General features: G+C 40.6%; 2 protein-coding genes across 8 annotated transcripts in view; one reads left to right on the top strand and one right to left on the bottom strand.

Moving 5' to 3' along the window:
* bbln (bublin coiled coil protein) overlaps window positions 1-19,443 on the bottom strand; it is a 142,965-nt gene that overhangs the window by 57,080 nt on the left and 66,442 nt on the right. The window lies entirely within an intron of this gene.
* On the top strand, window positions 1,766-19,237 carry golga2 (golgin A2). Of its 7 annotated transcripts, none has more exons than XM_072372508.1 (28): window positions 1,766-1,855; window positions 3,152-3,301; window positions 4,725-4,793; window positions 5,255-5,407; window positions 5,728-5,774; window positions 6,067-6,130; window positions 6,736-6,795; window positions 7,435-7,515; window positions 8,070-8,108; window positions 8,226-8,288; window positions 8,641-8,734; window positions 8,826-8,932; window positions 9,143-9,201; window positions 9,361-9,502; window positions 9,916-10,005; window positions 10,338-10,445; window positions 10,538-10,625; window positions 11,092-11,234; window positions 11,425-11,643; window positions 11,990-12,103; window positions 12,384-12,608; window positions 12,870-12,969; window positions 13,558-13,649; window positions 14,127-14,343; window positions 14,525-14,683; window positions 14,834-14,940; window positions 15,263-15,455; window positions 16,027-19,237. In XM_072372508.1, the coding sequence occupies exons 1-28, from the start codon at window positions 1,808-1,810 to the stop codon at window positions 16,293-16,295; spliced, it is 3,300 nt and encodes a 1,099-aa protein (XP_072228609.1). In that variant the 5' UTR covers window positions 1,766-1,807; the 3' UTR covers window positions 16,296-19,237. The 7 variants fall into 7 exon arrangements, with proteins under 7 accessions (XP_072228609.1, XP_072228608.1, XP_072228612.1 ...); XM_072372507.1 differs by having other exon boundaries at window positions 14,522-14,683; XM_072372511.1 differs by lacking the exon at window positions 4,725-4,793 and having other exon boundaries at window positions 3,152-3,244; window positions 14,522-14,683.

Raw genomic sequence — 19,443 nt, 5'->3', positions numbered from 1 at the left:
TCATGCATCAACAATCGTCTTAGTTCTAAGAAATAAATCAAAGTGGTCAAACTAAATGTTCTTGTTTTATGACAGAGATCCTGCTTGATTCCAACTCACTGATCCTGTCACAACACTTTTTATTACAAACTTACATTGATTTTAATATCCAGCTTAAAAACTGACTCTTATTTCTTATGCAACAACACACATAAAACCACTGAAAAGCAGGTACCTCAACTTTCAGTTTTACTTTCTACATATTGCTTTCCAAGTGGTGTTTAGAGTCTTGAGATGTCTTTAGATTAACGAAAGAAGCGTTTCAAAGTAAAGAAGCAAGTCAGAGGCGCACTGATGGATTGCAATGACAGGGCTGAGTAAAGCACAGATGAGTAAAAATCTAAAATTGTTTCTGTGATTAGTTCACTTTTGGTTTGAGACCTGTTAACTTTAAACAGAATAAAGAGAATAATTTGTAAGACACTTAGGTGCAACATGTTTTATTAAATCATGTCTCCCCAAAAGTCTTTTTTATTATTTGTAGACCTCCTTTTGTGTATCATATTAATTATGTGGGTTAAATACAATATGCTGTTTGTTTTTCTACTTAATAAAAAAAAAAAACTAGTTGATAAAAGAAAGAAAAATCCATTCTTTAGGGTCAGAATGTTCTCTGTCCAGGTGATGATGAAGATGTTACAGCAATCTCAGACACTGGTGCCGGACAGAGATTGTGTTTCGGCACAGAATGATATGAGGAAGTGTAAAAGGATCTGACAAGCTGCTGTTGTTGGGAATTCTGTGTTTACTGTCATTTAATATATTTCTATGTTGTTCCTGTTAATAAATTCTCTATAAGAGGCTGTAAAGGTGAGTCCAACTACTCTTTTTTCCACAACCCTATGTTAAAAGCCAACCCAGTCCGTATAGACAAGTGGAACAAAGGATTCAGTACACTTCCTCAAATAACTGTGTAGTTCTACAGTCATATCGTATGCATGCAACCCTGACTTTGAATCAGGACATCATTATCATCTGCAAACAGAAGATGCGGTTGCTTTACTGATTGTCCTTTTCAATATCGCTTCACCTCCTACAATTACTGTGTTAAACATAATCCCCATTTCTTTGAGATTGCATGTTCCTCACAGGGTTACATGTAAGACTTAATGCCGTGGTGTTTCTTTTTTTGTCCTAGTGATGTCAGGTTGCAACATTAATTTAAGACTGAAAATGTCACAACTCTGAATGCCAAGGTCTTTCTCTGTTTGTCTACTTTATATTGACAAACAAGGTAAAGGCCACGTGTTACAATAACCAAAACAACTACATTTTTATTTTAATGATAAAGAGGTCTTCATTTTCTTCAAGTTATTTTGAAGATAAAGCACAGGGGAACACAAAGTAAAATTGGGCCAGATACTTTTAAATAAATTCTATATTTGTTTAAACCTTTAGAGATGCATTCCAGATGTAATTAAATATTCCTTGTCAACCTATTTAATCAAATGTTCTGGGGTCTAGAGTGTTAATAGTAATTAATTTAGTAATCTGTTTATGTAATCTTTATTACTGACATAATCACTTACTATCAAATCCCGTACACAGTTTGACACAATGTTAAATTAATGTATACCATAACCGGATTCGCGGTCACCAACACCTTATATGTAAGCAAAATAATACGCTTTGGGTAAATCCCGTTTTGGTAGTTTTCATATCATGAAAAGGATCGTGACACAGTCTGAGCTCAGCGCCCCCTACTGGTAGAGACGCGTATGGGCAACCGAGTGATGACGTGGTTAGGTCCGGTGACCACAGCAGCAGGATGGCCGACCAGAGTAGGCAAATTAAACTCGCTGCAGCTAAGAAAAAGGTAAAGTATTTTACAACCAACATGGCTAAATATCATCTTAAGTACCGGCTCTATGCTTGCTTTGCAGTGTGTTTTTAATAGTCTGTATTTTTGTTGTTTTGTCATGTGTGTCTTGGATGGAGCTGGGGTGTTGTCGTTACACGTCGTCCGACCTCTGAGCTGTAACTTACCCGCCTCTCACGTTCATGACGAGGCTTTATCACGCAGGAGAGACTGGTGATTCCTCTGGGCCTCCACGAATAGCATTTACCTTCCCAGATTATGCAGACAATTCTCAATTCGAAGAGACATTCACAGTATCCCACGCCATTTAGTTAGCCAGTGATTAACTCGGCTTGCTCTCTTTACCCAACGGTTTATCTTATCTTGTCAGTGAACGTTATAGTAAGTCATTGAAAAAGCTTACCGTGCTAACTTAGGCAAGTTAACGTTAGCAAACTGGTTTGCCGGCTAATAATTAGTTGACTACGAGAGAGTGCAAAGAGTGCCACAGAGCAGTCAAACAGCTTTCTGTTCCGACAGCAAAACTGTAGGGACTTTTCAAAATGTCTTTCCAGAAACCGTTTTTAAATCGTACTAACACCAAGCTAGCAGACTAGCACTGTAGCACAGTTAGCTGGGAGGAATGACGGGGACTGTTTTGACAGCTGACACCCCTTTCTCCTGCTCTGCTTAGTGGCTTTGCTTGGCGTGTTTTTAAGCTAGTCAGAAAGATGGCCTTATCAGCTGTCAGATGTTAGCTTTAGGAAATGGCTCGTCAGCATTTTCTGTCTGCCCCAGAAATTTTTCTCTGCGTTTTAAACCGTGTCTCAGAAACGGTTGCTCCAGTGGTACCCTTGTAATTCCCCTTACTCCCCTACAACAGCTGTTGTAGAGGCCCCATGCCCAGTGGTAACTCGGGCATTACAAGGTATTTGCTCTCTCTGACCCGTGCAATATGATCAAGGATCGCGTCAGCTTTCTTATTTCTTTAATATTGGGTAAAGTTATGATACAGCAGACACAGTCTCTGACAAAATGTTGTACCTCTGGTTCTTCATAGCTGTGCCTGCTGGTGAACAGCATCTGCAGCAATAGAGTCAAAATTCAAGGACACTTGAAAATAACATATAAATATGTTCATATTTGTGCTTATTTGCAATGAATCATGAACAACAGTCACCTTTGAACTCTCTTTGGAGATATTTAACATAGGCCACACATCTGACATTGTTCATCTGCACTCTCTGAGTGGCAAAAACAATCAAAAATAGTTTCACAATTGTTTCCTGTTTTCTTCACTCATGTGTTGCCCAGCTGAAGGAGTTTCAGCAGAAGAGCTCCCCTCCTTCTGCAGGTGGAGAAAAGGGAGGAGGAGTTGGTGGAGCTGGGGCCAAGAAGAAGAGAAAGGTGAAGGGACTGAGCCAACTTGATGCATCTACAACAGACAGAGACTCTCCAGACAATGTAATGTTATTAACACTCAAAGGCTTTCTATTAAGTAACCTCTTTTTGTGTGTGACGGTCAGTCTGCGCTCATGTTATGTGTCATTAATCAAAGTAAGAGTTTAAAACCATTTCCAGAACATTGTTTTCCTGTTTGTGTTTTGAGCACTGTCAATTTTACCATTTATTTGCAAAGCATAACAAATGAGTAGACTTGGAATGAGACTGACATGCTAATAAGGCTTTGTAGTTTGTTTTCTCCAGTTCAGATGCTTTGTAATTGGCTTCTTGGCTACTGAGCACAAATTACTTTGCCAGTTATAAAACTATATGGCTGATTTACTGTCTTGCTAACAAGAGCACATTTCAATTCAAACAGTAGCAGCCCTCCAACTTTTTTTGGTGACTATCTTTCGGGGTGACAGTAGTTTTTATATCAGGGTGAGTGGTATTAAGCAAGAGATGCACAGTTTGGCCCGTTGTTTGACGGGTTGATCATCAGCTTAAACAGCTTCATATCATATGTTAATACACAATAAATGTTAGTGAATGTTTTTGGTCAGGTCACATTCTTAATGAGCTCTCATGCCACTTATCACCTCTGTTTCTTGTAAAAAACAATCTCGTGCAGTGTGGTCTGTGTTTTAAGGGTCTGTAATCAAACTGAAAACACCAACAGGAATATGTTCACCACTTTGAGATGGCAGACTCATGTGCGACTTGGCTTTGCTTGGTGACATTCGACCTGCGTTCAGACCCATTCTAGAGACAGCTGTCCGTGTGTGACTCACTGTTAAAGTTAACAGGGACTTGATTTTTTTTTCTGCAGCATATGTAAACATTAAAGTCAGATTAAAGTTAGAAAGAAGGGTATTTGCAGAGGAAGACCACATACCTTAACCATGCTTCTCACCTTGGTGAAAGAATTACAAGGAAGCTCACTTTTATTTTCCCTGTCCACGTCCACAGTTCCTGCCTGTCGGTTGCCTACATGTGCACCCTTTCTCTTTCTTTTTCTTTGGCTTCTTCTCTCACACTCTTGCTCATTTTTTGCATCCAGTCAGTTCAGTGACGTTCAGACTTCATTATCACTTAATTTATTGTAGTCAAGGAATTTGAGACCATAGCAGGGTATGGAGAAATGGTGCAGTGCCCCAGAGCTTTATTCTAATAGTCTACATGTGTAATTTGAGTGATTTTTATTTATTTATGTTTTTCATTTGTGGGTACTTGTGATTAGGAGTGTATGATGCCCCATGAAGATTCAACCAGTTGACCTTTCTCCTGAACAGTGCAATATCTTCTGAGTCATTTCTTCACGCTCCCCTCAAGATTTCCTTTTTATGGTTGCTGCTTTTCTGTCCCTGCTTACCTCTCATTTACTTTGTAAACTGTTCCCTCCCTGTCACATCTCCCTCTCAGTCTTTGTTTCTTCTTCCTGTAGTTTGACAGTATTCTGAAAGCACTTAGTCAAAGCAATGGAATAGTCCTCCCTCCTTATGGCATCTGTCAGGTGAGCCTCTGTCTTTCTCTCTCTCTTTCTGCTTGGCCCTTACTTTCTCTGCACCCTCCGCTGCAAATATCTGTTCATTTAGGTGCAAAACCTTCTGCTTGCCAACATGTGCTTATAAAATATTTACATTGTATTGTAGGTTTTATGACACTTTGAACACATTAAGGTTAAAATCCCTTACTTACTGGAGTTAATGACGAAGGTCATTTAGTCAATAATCAAAGCTGGAATTTATACAAAATAATCTAGAGTCAGTGCTTTAATTTTGCAGATATTTCAGAGCAGGTCATGGATAGCAACAGTGGGAAATGTAGGGCGTCAACTCTAAAACACTTACAAATTTATTTTTGTGCTGATTATTTCATAAAGTTTCCATAGATTTTGTGGTGCTTCTGTTGCCCATAACGGCTCGTCGTTCGGACATTAAACCAGTGTGTGCATTTGTGTATGTGTTGTCTCAGACCTACGCTGACATGGAGACTGTGGGCTCTTCGGTTCCTCAGCTGCTGGAGGAGCCAAACAGCGAGACTGGTCGCGGCTCTCCTGTGCTTAACCCTGCTATTGCTAACATTGATACTAACCCTGAGTCTGTCAGTCACAACAGTGGCCTGCAGGTGTGTCACTTTACTGTCCTCCTGCTCTTTCTGTCTCTGCCTCTGAAAACATCTAGTCTCTTGTCATTTTTAATCTATCTGGCGAACATATAGCTTTATTGTCCTAAGCCTTTTGTTACTGACTAGAAATATGTAGACTTTCATTGTGAAACGTTTTTTTTTTTCATTGTGAAATGCGTTTGAGGAAAAATAACAGATCTAGCATCGCTCTTTTTTTGTGATGGGAATGTGCTTTCTGTCACACAAATTCTCTTTCAGACCTTCTTTTCCCTCTATCTGACTGGATCTTGCTTTATTCTGCCTTTTAACCTCTTATGCAGGACTACCCTGATACCAATGGAAATGAGAGTTTAAAGGTGGAAAATAGGTGGGTTATCTTATTCTTTCTATCTTGCACAGAAGCGCATGCATTTTTGTTTTTTGTTTTATGGTCAAGGAACAGAGATAGGCCCTTTCTTTTTATGCAGACCTGTCATGGAAAAGCTGTTTGTAAACTATGCGTTACTGTTTTTAGTCTCTTTATGTGCAGGCAGATATTAAAATGCATTTCTTATTAATTCAGTATGTCCTTTAAGAGTAGCCATATGGTTGCTTGAAGTGTGAAATGGTTAATGCTTGTGTTTGGTTGCTCATATTTATTCATGTGTGTTGTCCTGCAGACCGCTGTCTTCCACTGAGAGCCTGCGTCAGATCTCACAGCAGTTGAATGGCCTGGTCTCTGAGGTATGCCATTACAGCTAGCGTAGTGTCGTTCTGTTTGTCTCTATCTCTATCCTGCACTTTGCCACACAGTGTTTGGCTTTTAACAATTACACACTGTCCATGTACATTTTCAACAAGGACATCATCTATTCTTCGTAAGAATGAACATTTTCAGCTTAGTCAAGCAGTCACGGTGGCCTGAAGCACACCGACGGCATCAACCAGTGCACTAAACCAGCTTGATGTACAGTATCATTGCTGAACTTTGTTTGATTTGTAAAGTCATACAGTAAACAACAAATTGAGCTTCATGCTAAATAGGCTTTGTTAAGAGGTGCACTTTATTTCAAGCCATTATCTTGTCATCATGTATAAAGTGCTGTTGCACCACACCGTGATGCAATTTTTACGCTTGCACTCATCAAAAGCTTTATCTGCAATTACACCACTATGTTTTAGCTTTGGGCTCTCATCAGTATAAGTTTTCATGCATGCACACATTACTCGCTGCAAAAGCCTGCAGACACAATGTCACCGAGGTTCATCTCTGTGGTAGGGGGTGAAATATTTGGAGCACATGATGAAGTGTTGGAAGCCCATTAATCTAGGTATCTATGTCGTTTCAGTCATCTGCTGCCTGCGTGAATGGAGACAGTGCACCTTCTCTCAGTGAAAAAGAGCTCGAGGTAAGATGGAAATCTAATATCTGTGCACAAATTTTTTTTCTCTTGACATTTCAAACCTGTTCTAGAACTTGGTGAAATCGCTGAACAGTATCTGAATGTCATTTAATTTATAGTAAAGTAGCAGAGACCTCGAACGAGGAGTATTTGATTAACAATGCAACCAGGCCCTTACTCATAGTATAATTTTATCATGCATACAAAGTGAGGGGTAATCCAGTATTAGTATGCCGTGTCCTGAATGGATTTTCTGCGGTGCAACTTCATTATTTCAAGAATAAAGTAAAGTAAAAGTAAACTTCATCTAATTCTTAATGTGGCATAATCTTAATCATGGTATGGTTTTACACGGTTTCATTCACATTTTATGAATTAAACTAAAATAGTTTATGGCGTTTCCACTGCTTCTCAACTGGCCCCATTGATCAGTTTAACAGCCATTATTTATTTCAATCATTATTTGCATCACTTTCCATCATAGAGAGCATATTTTTTACCACTTGTAACAGTGTTATTATTTGCCTCCATGTTAATAATTCACATTTGAATATCTATCCTCCTCCTCCTCCTCTGTATTCTTTGTTTGACTTTTGTCACCACACTTTTATTTTTCTTTCCCGGATGCATGTGTGCACGTGATAGAATCAGAACCAGGAGCTGGCAGCCGCCCTGGAATCCAGCAAGCTAACAAACTCTCAGCTCAATACCAAGCTAGACCAGCTGGTAAGAAGCTGTGTGTATGCATATTTATGTGTGCACTTTTTGTGCGTTAGCATAAAGCCTCTCCTTCTTTCCACAATTGTTTGCAGCTGTGCATGTATTGGAATGCATTTTGTATTTTGTCTTGGGTAACCATAACCTGGAGGAATTCATGCATGTTTTTTCTTCTTCTTTATTTTCTTTTTTTTTCCCCATTACGTATCTTTTACTCAGCTTGACTAACACACTTTCATACAAAGACCTTTGTTTGCACATTTTGGCCATGGCTGCAATAACCTGCTGGTTGATGCCTGATTGTAAGAGCTTGTCGAGCCAGTTTAGCACACTAACCTCTCAAAACTCAAAGCTTGAAGCAAAGATAAAAGTATAACATAACACAATAGCCAAACTAGTTGATCATTTCAGTGCTTATCAGTGTCTTCTCTGGCATGCAGTTAAGATCTTTTCCAGAATTGTGGTTATGTGATGGAGGATACAATTGTGTAACACTGCTGGGAAGGTAAGAAAAAATCAATCTTCCTCAAACTGGTGGATTAATATTTTGTTCCTTTTTGCAGGTACAACAAACTCAGGAGCTCACAGATCAGCTGCAAAAGGTTAAAAGTTTTCCTTTCTCCCTGCTTGACTGCGTGTTCATTTCGGTTTCAAATGTGTTTTTCTGCTCCGCTGGACTTGAAATGGTCATTAGTGACTTTGTATTTTCCTGCCCTCAGGAGCGAAAGGAATTTGAACAAAGATTCTCAAAAGAGCATGGAGCTATGAGGGAGCAGTTGCAGGTAAATTAGAGAAAATACAGAATTTTTGTGACTTTGCATTTTAAGCATTCTTGTTGCAGTTTCAGAATAGGAAAACCTTTAAAAAAGATTCACTGTATTTTCATGTGGTGTTTCGGTATATGAGTACATGGTGCTGACCTTGATCCTAGAACACAACCTGCACATTCCTGTCCAACACTACTTGTCTGTATTGCTCAAACAGGCAGGAATTGTGTTGAAAGGCAGGGGAAAAAAACTGTTTTGAGCTGTATGTAGTTTAACTTGTGATCTGATCAGGGACTTGTTGTAAAGTCAGATGACACCGAGTCTCAAGAAGTAGAAATGTTCTATTTATTTGTCTGTCCTCTGAAAGGTTCATATCCAGACCATTGGTATACTGGTATCGGAGAAATCCGAGCTCCAGACAGCCCTACAATACACGCAACAGGCTGCACGACAGAAAACAGGTGTGTGTTTTACCCCGACAGCAGTCATTTGGCTGTGTGCATACATGCATGTGTGCGTGTCTCACTTTGGTGGTTCGTGTTTGTCTCGTAGCTGAGGCAGACGAGCTAAATAACCGCCTGCAAACAACGAAACAGAGAGTCTCGGAGCTGGAGCGAACTCTCTCCTCTGTCTCCACACAGCAAAAACAGATTGAGAAGGTAACAAACATCCCAAAATTCATGGAGAACTAAGTCCTGCAAGATGCAGCACAAGATGTCCAGACAAATGTAGTTGATTTGCAATCAGCTGCAAGCATGTAATGGGAACGAGTTGCATTTCTTTTCATTATTCATTGCGGAATGATTTAAGTTAAATTGTTTACTGTCAAACTAAGTGTAAGCAATTCATATTTTCATTTTTATGTCCAGCACAACAAAGACCTGGAAAAGGAAAGGGACAATTTGAGGCTCGAAGTGTTGAGACTCAAGTAAGTGATTTTACCTTATTTTGCGCAATTATTATTTGCCTTGACTTTAAACGGGGTATTTCCATTTCATCATATTTTCATATGATGCAACAGGTGGCATGCACAGGTCTGTCAAATCCTACGAGACTCAAAATAAGATTTGTATATGTGTGTTTGCAGCAATTTGAGTGAGGAGTCAAAGCAGCAGAGCTCAGAGCTGTCAGAGCAGTTAAAGCTGAGTACACAAGATAATGCCGCAATGAAGCTGGAGGTGAACGATCTTCACAAGAGGCTGGAGATAGCTGAGCTCATGTTACAACAGGTGTGTTAAAATACAGGCACGCCTTTTAACAGTTGGTTAACATTTTAACAATTGGAAAAGATGGAACATCTTTACAACACCGTCAGTGTGCAAAAGCCTATGTTTGGAATTGGTTTAGTTTGTTTTCTTCACACTAAAATTGGAGTCTACATTGACACTATTGAAACTTAATTCTGTTCTTTTCTTTGAATTACTCGCCATAGACATCTAATAAGCTGTTGTTTCCAGCACTTAAGGTGCATGTTTGGTACTTCCAGTAGCATGGAAGAACAAGTACTGTAACCCTCTGAGAGGATTCTGTCATCCACTTGGTTTTCAAGGGGCATCTCCGAGTGATAGTGTAGCCAAATGCTATGAGGTAAATGTTATTTACCTTTCAGGATTCCATTTATTTTTTTCTGTTTTTTCTGCAGTGCTCCAGTCAGTCGGATCCCACCAGTGCCAGTCAGCAGGTTCACTTGCTGCTGGAAGAAAAACAGCAGCTGGAGGCACACAATCACCAGGTCTGTAAGGGTCTTTCTCTCCCAGGTATCTGGATGTGTTACTGCTTGCGTGTTTTATGTTGATATTACAAATATTTCAGTTAGTGTACAGCTTTAGACAGAGATTTATCCTCATGGCGCATGTTTTCTCCTTTCGGTGTGTACAATAAAACAACTCGGTTATATTAGCCACACATAAGGGGCTTTGCAGTGATGGCTTTGTCATTTTCATAATCATCATTTCCTTGCTCACGAGACTACTATGAAATTTGTGTCTGTATTAGTGCCTAGTTATGACCACAAAGTTGTGTTTGAGTAACATCAACCTCCCCTTTCCATGTGTGTTGTTGTAGCTTATGGAGTCCTTTGCAAAGCTGCAGACTGAGAGAGACCATTATGCAGAGCAGATCCAGGAGGAGGGCCGTGTATGGAAGGACAAAACAGAACAGCTGCTCACACAGGTATATTGGACAATGTTGGACTAAAGCCTTGAAGATTTCATATTTTGTTTGTTTTTGTACTACTTAATGTGTTTCCATTCCTGTCTGTGAAGGTGTCTTTGGTGGCAGAGGAGAGAGACAGAAACATCAACAGAGTCCATGAACTGGAGGCCACCATTGCAGAGCTAAAGAATGCAGCAGGTGAGAAGTGGACACAGCCCTCCTCTAGTTCTTTGTCTGTATTCTTGATCAGTTTAAGTGTTTGGGGCAGATGTAGCACAGGAGGAGGCAGTGGTTCCACTCCCAGCTATGAGGTCTGAGTTTTGCCTTTCTTTCTTTTTTTTTTAAAGAAAAACAAAAGAAAGAAAGGCAAAACCCATCTCACATGAGCTTTTGTTTTCCTAAAATTACTCAGTGACTATGATTTTAAAGATGTATTCCTAAAATCTGATGCAGTATCTGTAGCAGTGAGCAGATGCATTCAGTACCAAAGCTTTGGAAAAAGCTGCCCATTTATTTTAAATGATAAGATGTCTCCAAACCTTTGACTTCCATGACTTTGGTTGCATCAGTTCTTTGTGTGGTCAGGAATTGAATTGTAGCATTCTAGATACTGAATGGGATTTCTTTGGCAGAATCGGCTTAATCTCATGTCGTGTTTCAATAGCGTTATTGTCTGTGGAGAAAGAGGCCCAAGACAGTGCTGAGCCTCAGTCCTCAGGGCCATCAGAGAGTGAGGTGGCTCTACAGGAGGCCCTCAACACCCTACAACAGGAAAAAGAGGATGTTACTGCCCAGTACCAGGCACAGGTATGCTTTACACTGTTTACTTCATGTCTTGATGTGTAACAGAATTGGATATTTAAAAAAAAAAAAAAAGAAGCACAAATTGCTTTTTTTAAATTTTTTTTTTAAAACGAATGTTTCAAAGATTGTTAGTGTTCCCATTGTACCGGTCAGGTTTGAAGCTTTCCTAATCCTCCTGTCATATTCCTCCCAGCGACGCGATAATGAGCAGCTGAGCCGCCTGTGTGCAGAGCAGGAGACGCGTCTGGGGGAGTTGGAGCGGCAGGTGGAGAGCCAAGCACAGGAGGACGAGGACCGGCGGCGCATGTTGGAAGATGTTCAGTCAGACAAGGCCACTATTAGTCGTGCACTCACCCAGAACCGTGCTTTGAAAGACCAGCTGGCTGAGCTACAGAACGGTTTTGTGAAATTGGTGAGGCCGAATTCTCACTGTCCATCTGTCGTTTTCAAGATGTCACGTTTACTTCTTCTGCTATTTATATGTTTTATTGTTTCTGTCCAAGCTTCATTAGTACTGAAGTAATAGCATTCCTCAGCTTCTCATTTTAATGTGTCTTGCTGTCCTTATGTCATCAGTTTCCTTAGTTTTGTGTCTGAATTGATTTTTATGTGAGATATATTTAAACCGTAACAAGTTTTCACAAAAATACTGAGAATTTACAAATTGATCAAGTGCATTTGTAGCCTCTGGGCTTCTTTAAGTGGTTAGAGAGTGCCGTTTTAAAGCCAGATATCTTGTTACTGCTTCCATATGACAGACTAATGAGAACATGGAGCTGACCACTGCCATCCAGTCAGAGCAACATGTTAAGAAGGAGTTGGCTCGCAGAATGGGTGAACTGCAGGAGGAGCTGCACAACATCAAAGAACAGGTATGTCATACCAAGCCCTCATTTAAACAAAAATGTAACCATGCTTATGGATTTTTTTGTTGTTGTATTTAAGAGTGTCTGCAGTTTTGCTGTCTTCTCTAAACATTTTGCTTTGACTCTCTTACTTATACTTTTTATTAACAACATTAGTATGATACCAGATGACGAGGACCCCCAAAAAGCCATTAAATCCACACTGTTGTGTGGGGTTAGGGTGTGAAAATGATGTGCACCTCTTTTTGTATCTTTTTTATATTCCCTTTCTACTCCTTGGTTCCAGCTGGAGTTGAAATGTCAGGAGACTCAGGGTCTTATTGAGCAGAGGGACCAGGTGGTTGCCCATCTGCAGCAGTACAGTGCTGGCTACCAGGCCGTGGCCTTAGAGAGGGAACAGCTCCACCAACAGTATCTGCAGCAGTGCCAGCTCATGGACCGGCTGCAGCACGATGAAAGCCATGGCCGTGCACAGCTGGAGATCAGTCACAACCAGCTTAAACAAGCACAGGTGGGAATTTCACAAATAGGACCATAGTCTTATGACCATTCGTGACTAGATTGTTATAGACGGACTGTTTTCAAGGGTTTGTCTGTAGACGATGGGAAAATATTATGATCAATAATCTGCTGATAACATGACTGCAGTGCAAAAGTAACGTGTTCTTTAAAATGCGCCTCCCTCTGTGTTTTTCTCTTTATTTCTCCATGGCACACATGAGCCGTTTCACAGCGAAAGTTTTGGAATAATGTCTCTTGTCTCCTCATTCAGGAGCATTTGGAACAGTTAGTTAGCGACAATGAGCAGCTGAAGGCTGAAGTGAAGGAGCTGCTCAACAGCTCAGCCCTTATGACGTCATCCAGAGCCCAGGGTAAGGGTTTTCTGTTGTTTTTTTGTTTTTCTTTCTTAAATCCACGGTTGAGTCCACGATGGTAACGACTGGACTTGGCCATTTCATTAGCCGCTGTCTTTATCCCGGTATTTAGTTTAGACGACTGCGAGTTGACACATTGTTCACATAGAAAGCGCTGACTTTCCAACCATAATTTCTGACACATTTAAACTGCTGACAAAAGAAACAGAAAATGATGTCAGTGAGAGCAGCTTTTTCAAGAATTCAGTTGTATTGACTTGTAACGTTGGAGCATGTAAAATTGTTTTTCTTTTTCCCTGAGTGTCATGTTAAGATGCATAATGCAGTGGGCTCATTGATGTGAAGCACTTGAAAACTGCTTTTTTAAGTCTCATCTATGCCACTTAAAAATATGCCAAGTAAAAGTGGTGGTTTTTACCTTCCAAATGTAAAAATGCAAGAAAGAAATATACTTACTTTTGTGCCCCACGTGTGGCTGGAAAGTAAAAATCACTGTAGTTTCAACACTTAACAAATTAGCGTCACAGGTGTTCTTCTGAATTGCGAAAAATTGTCTTGATCGTTTTACTTTGTCGTATCATTTAGGAGATGGAGTGGAAAGCCAGTCAGTGCAAGAGAGCCCAAAGAAATCCTCTTCCATAGTTATCCCAGAAGACTTTGAGAGCCAGAAAGAGATGGTAAGGAGGGGTGATGAGTGGTTTTATTTAGGAAAGGTCATGCAAATTTGATTTCTCTGCTTATCTTTTCACTGCCCATTATTACACATCTTAAAGTACCAAGTTGAACGTTGACATTTACACATGTTATGCTCTTTTGAAGTAGGGATGGACAGACTGATGATCTCAAATATAGGCGATAGTCAGAATGTGACACATAATTTCTTTCCGTAGGAGTCATATATGAAGGCATCAAATAGATAACCATTAGTGCTGTCCAGGCTTAACATCTTCAAATAAGCTAAACCAAAGCATGATTGTTAGTGACATCATTTGGAAATGGCTTATTGGAAGCTCTATGGATCTTGGAGTAGTTACTATGTTTTGTAAACAGAAGACCAAGTACGTTGGTAGGGAGATGTTATTCGTGTTGTGGATTGTTACTCTGCTTTACGGGTCCTCTCACCATCCCCACTGACTCTTCCTGATCCCCAATAGGAGGATTTTATCCGTGGAGCTTTGGCGCAGTTGGAAGCAGAAAGGGATGAGGCCAGGAGGATACTGGAGGAAGAGCACCGGCTCCACATGGCAGCCCAGCAGCAGGCTGCTGTTGCCCTCAGACTTGAGCAGCAACACCACAGCTCCAAAGCAGCTCATGAACACGATCACAGTCAGGAACAACACAGTCCGTGTGAACACAGTCATGAGCATTCAGGTTAGAAAAACTGATGGCTTTATGTGCATGTGTACAAATGTTAATTAAAAGGGGCAAGATCACACATCTCTGTTGAGTAATGAGTATGTGTGACAGGTACTTGTTTACATTCTGTGATCATTACTGATATTTGAAATGAAGGGTGAGCATTACATAAACTCTGCTCCCTCTTAACTAGAAGGAGGAGTGCCAGTGGAAGTACATCAGGCCTTGCAAGCTGCAATGGAGAAACTTCAGCAGCGTTTCACCTCCCTCATGCAAGAAAAGGCTGACCTGAAGGAGCGGGTCGAGGAACTGGAGCACCGCTGCATCCAGTTATCTGGAGAGACCGACACTATAGGTCAGACAGAGCAACAGCAGAGTTCCTTTCTTTTTTCCTTTTTTTTTTTCCATTGTCATGAAGTTTTACTGCATATGAGTTCAGGTGCTGATTCGTATGTAAACACACCACAACTTATGTACGTTTTTGGTCGTCTGTTTGTGTTTCCAGGGGAGTACATTGCCCTGTACCAGAGTCAGCGGGCCATCATGAAGCAGAAACACCAAGAGAAAGAGCAATACATCAGCATGCTGGCTCAGGACAAAGAGGAGATGAAGGTTCTGTTTGGATACCTTTATATGTAGAATGAGTTTCACAGGAAAAAAAAAAAGCTTTTATGTACAAAAGACCTTACATCATGACTCAGCCATCACTTAATTGTCATTTTGACGTGATTTATTCACAATTAGAATCACACTCCTTCAACATAACAACACAAGGTGTCCATATAGCCTCTGAGACCAACAGCTGCTCCTGCAACACTTCTCTCACAAAACAGTTTCACCCTGTGATTAGCGGTCGTGTTCAACAGGTGATACAGCAGTCTGTATGACACTTAAGACTGACGCTGTCTTCGTGTTCGTCTCTGCTGTCCATCAGGCAAAGCTGGGTGAGCTGCAGGATCTTGTGATGAGGCTGGTGGCTGAGAGGAACGACTGGTACAACCGCTACACTGGAGCTGTGAGCGGTCTGGGAACAGCAAACCCCGACCTGCTTCCTGTTGGGGAGGATGACGCTCGTTCACAGCAGCAAGCAGACACACACACTGACTTCAGTGCTGTCAGTGGAGCAGGTGGGCACAACTAGATGAGCAAAGTCAAAATTGATACAAAACAAAATGCAGGCCAGCTGTGAGTCCAGTGCACAGTCAGAGGATTAAGGGCTAGATTATTTAGCAGGCAAATGAGTGGGAGGCAGAGATCAAGAAAAAGCAAAGATATACTCTTAATGAGAGTGATTTTTATTCTGAAATTAAATGTACTTCCTTGTCGGGTAAAAACAAGACAGGAAATGCATTTTTATAGCTGTAAGCAAACTGCCAGAACAAGTGTTTAATCTGTAATAATTTTCCCTGTCATTACACTCAGATTAATCAAACGGTGTCCTTCCATCTCTGCTACTTGTACTATTTTGCTGCACATGAACAGATTAAGAAGTGTTAATTTGAAGGAGGCGATATGTCATTTTAGACAGTTTTGTAGCCTTTATTTAAGTGTGTTTTGGTGCATATAGTTTTAGGGTGAAAGAGGAGGTTTCGGAAAACTGCTCCTTAACAAGGCCTCATTTTTTAAGCCGTATTTTCAACATAAATTCTCAATCCTGTAGCTTCGTAACTCTGGTTCTGCTTGTTTTCTCTGCTGCAGACGCCATGGAGGTCATCCCTCTGTCCGAACCCTCCGGAGGTCTGGAAGCTTCCTCATCCCAGACGAGATCATCTGGCTCTATTCAGACTGAGTCCAAACCCCTTTTGCCCAAAGAGGACGGTACAGCCAAGCAAATAATGCAGCTGCTCCAGGAGATCCAGAACCCCCAGGGAGCTCTAAGATCACCCCCGTTCTCTGGGGAGAACCCCTGCATCCCTTTCTTTTATCGGCCTGATGAACAGGACGAAGTCAAGATCCTGGTGGTCTGAGGTGTTGCTGTGACTGAGGCTTGTGTGTCTGTGTGTGTGCATGAGAGATCTTGGACATGTCTTGAATTGTGGGAAATTCACCACATTTGTAGCTTATTATTCACAAACACTTCTTAGGAAATTTGACATGTTAAAAAGAAAAACTGGTCAGTGATGTAAATAAGTCTTCGGTCCAGCTACATGGAAATGCCCCCTCTTTGTTCTGGGTGTCGACACTAATTAGCGTGTCTGTGTGTGACTGAAATGAAAGAAGATTGTCTGATTGTTTTTTTTTCGTCAGAGAAAGGAGATGATCAGTATTCCTCAATGCAATTCGATTGCTCTCCTCATCACAATTTTGAATTGGCGTGTCACACGTGCAATAAGGGGGTTGTATATTCGGTCCCCTCGCTGATAAAGTACTTAAAGAGCTGTTGAGAATGAGCAGTCTTTTTCTTTTTTTTTTTTTTTTTTTCTTCTTTTTTGCAAATCTTGCAAATTTTAATTCACTTGATCACATGCCAAAAAAAAAAAAAAAGAAAAAAAAAAGAGCATCGAGTCTGAATGTAACCGCAAATATTTAACTGGATGTGAAATCTGAAGAGAAGTGAGCAGAAGGGTGCAGAAAGAGGATAATAGACACAGGAAGATGTAAAGCTGGGTTGATAAAGGAACTGCACATTTAAACTTTAGGTGCTGTCCTGCGTTGAAGTCCTGAGCTCGCTAAGTTACACAAATCAAGTTGAGGAAGATGAAGGTGGCTGTTGCTGATTGGCACTGTTCCAAAAAAACTACCTTTGTTGTCCGTTCGTTTGTTTCAGACACTGAAAACAAGTCATTTGTTCGTACACTGCGTAAAGCGCTGTTTGTGTTGATGTTTCCTGCGTTAACTTCGACTGAGAGAAGTCGCCGCCGCCGCCGCTGCAGGCTGGTGGGTGACCCGATTCCTTGAGGGCGTAGATGCAATTTAAAGACCCCATGAAGTGAAATAAAGAAACCTTTTTAATTGAAGCGACGAGGGCATCTCTCCCACGCTGTCATTCAGGTAAATAATAGAGCTTGTGTTGCTGTGCTGCACGCCGCTTTCCACGTTGTTTCTGCTGGTCGGCCTCCTTTATCTTTGACATTTGGATGATCGATGCTGAGGTGCCGTTTTTGAATATCACTGGTAGTAACTACAGGTGGTTTGGTCTTCTGACCTGCAGTTACAAACTGGGGGCCTCTGGGGCATTTGGTTGGCCTCATCGCAGACTCTGGTCACATTCCTGTCACCCATCTCACATTTATTTGTCTTCCTCAACAGAACTAACCTTTATTTTTTGGGGTCTTTGATTTTGTAGATTTTTTTTTATTCTATCAGTAAGAGCCTGTTCTTCCCTGTTACATTTATTTGTAGTTCTGCATATCAAAGATTAATTAATGCACAACTGTAACAACTGGATTGTGTGACTGTGGACTGTGTGGGTGTGTGTGTGTGTGGAGGGCCACTGATTCTTCTTCAGCCAAAATTGCACCTGTTGTACTTTTTTTTTCTTCTTTTTTTTGTAGAGTTCTATCAGATTCTAAAAGTATGATTGCACTAAAACTGTATAAAGTGTCTAACTTAGCTTTGTCCTCTCTGGCCGGTTGGACAGTGATGTTTCTACCACAGAGCCTCTTAGCCTCAGTGGACAGGGGGAGTCCTATGAAGCTTCGCATCTATGCTGAGGATCCCAGTGAATTTGATTGAAAGCGCGTCGGTGAGCGCGTGCCGTATTGCGCTCAGAGGGCGAATGTGGTGTTTAAATGGGGGCAGAAGGTCAAATTAGAAGACCGCTTACTTCCAAAGGTAAGGGACCAGTCAGGTTCTGAGAAAAGAACTAGTCAAAAGTTTCATCCTCACCTTCTGTAATTAATAACACTTAATTTCTTTTGGGTATTAAAAACAAAATAAAAGAACATGACTGTAAGAGAATCAAAGGATCAGAACCGAAGTCACATGCCATCTTTAAACAAAATGACTGCTTTAAGAGGGGGGCTCATGTTCATAAATGTTGATTATAGGATTGATTCATTTCTTCAACGAAGATCTCTTTTCTGTACAACTTACAGACTTTCGGAGGTCTTTTTCACCTCTCATTTGAATTGTCTGGAATGTGAGATCCTCTCTTTTGTGCTCATTTATCAAATTACACCCTTGGTATTTATAACCAAGAGTACCAGAACAGAAAGTAGTTTAATCTGTGAGCAGCGCCGACTTTAAACTGCAGCACTTTGGTAGTGACAGGTGGTGGTTTATTCTCACGCCTAAATTTTCTCATGTTTTGGCTTATGAACTTCCACAGGTATTATTTAGGGTTCTCTGTTTTTTTTTTTAATTGGGCTTATTTCGGGAGTGGTCAGACCAAGAAGTAAATGTACATTAAAGCTTGTAGAGTTTTTTGCGGGGCTTGAGATATAACGAAGCAATGCGGACTTAATGATATCGGGCGCTTACGGTTTCGCGGCGTTAACATGTCCTGCGAGATTGAAACAAGGAATTAGCATTTATTGTCTTCACTGTAAAAGGGGTGGTGTATATATTGTAACTGTGTAACATATTGTATATTCATTATGCCTGATGTATGTGAGGGGGGGGGCTGCTCTGCCATGTTTAATGGCAGCGTAGATGGCGTGTATGTTTGTTAGTGCAGAGTCAGGGTGTTGACGGTTACTGACTGGCTGTGATTTAATACAAATATTGACAAAAAAAAGAGAAAATGTTCTATTTATTTGAAATGAGTTAGTATTCCAGCTTATCAGTTTTAATATAAAGTAGAAGTGAGTGTAAGAGGGGAATGAAGGATCATTGAGAGGCCTGAATTGTTTCGAGTGCTGCTTCTGACAGAAGCTTTCTGAATTATTTTGTTTTATTTTTTTTTCCTTTTTCCTCTTGAGTAATATTTTCTCTCCTTCTCCTGAATAAAACTGATTGAACAACTTGAGCCGTGTGTCCGGATGTTTTCATTGTTGTTGGATTGCAGATGGATTTTGCTGTAAAGACACAGCAAAACAGGGAGCCTGAAACTTAACCTGCTGATCTACAATGTGATAGAAAGTGAGTACGTTTACTCAAATGTGATACTTGGGTATCATTTCTTGAGTTATTACTTAAATATTTTCATTTGATGCTACTTTATAATTCAGTTCC

This window comes from Leuresthes tenuis, unplaced genomic scaffold (genome assembly GCF_036924035.1).
Source record: "Leuresthes tenuis unplaced genomic scaffold, fLeuTen1.0.hap1 SCAF_19, whole genome shotgun sequence".
In the NCBI taxonomy this organism is placed as follows: Eukaryota; Metazoa; Chordata; class Actinopteri; order Atheriniformes; family Atherinopsidae; genus Leuresthes; species Leuresthes tenuis.
The sequence above is the reverse complement of the archived record's forward strand: the minus strand, read 5'-3'. Positions and strand labels throughout refer to the sequence as shown.

What these genes read in the sequence shown, in the direction of transcription:
- golga2 (XM_072372507.1), top strand. Translation starts at nt 1,808, where the DNA reads ATGGCCGACCAGAGTAGGCAAATTAAACTCGCTGCAGCTAAGAAAAAG. An exon ending in CTCCTTATGGCATCTGTCAG is followed by an intron (nt 4,794 to 5,254) that starts GTGAGCCTCTGT and finishes GTGTTGTCTCAG; the next exon opens with ACCTACGCTGACATGGAGAC. An exon ending in ACCAGCTTAAACAAGCACAG is followed by an intron (nt 12,609 to 12,869) that starts GTGGGAATTTCA and finishes CTCCTCATTCAG; the next exon opens with GAGCATTTGGAACAGTTAGT.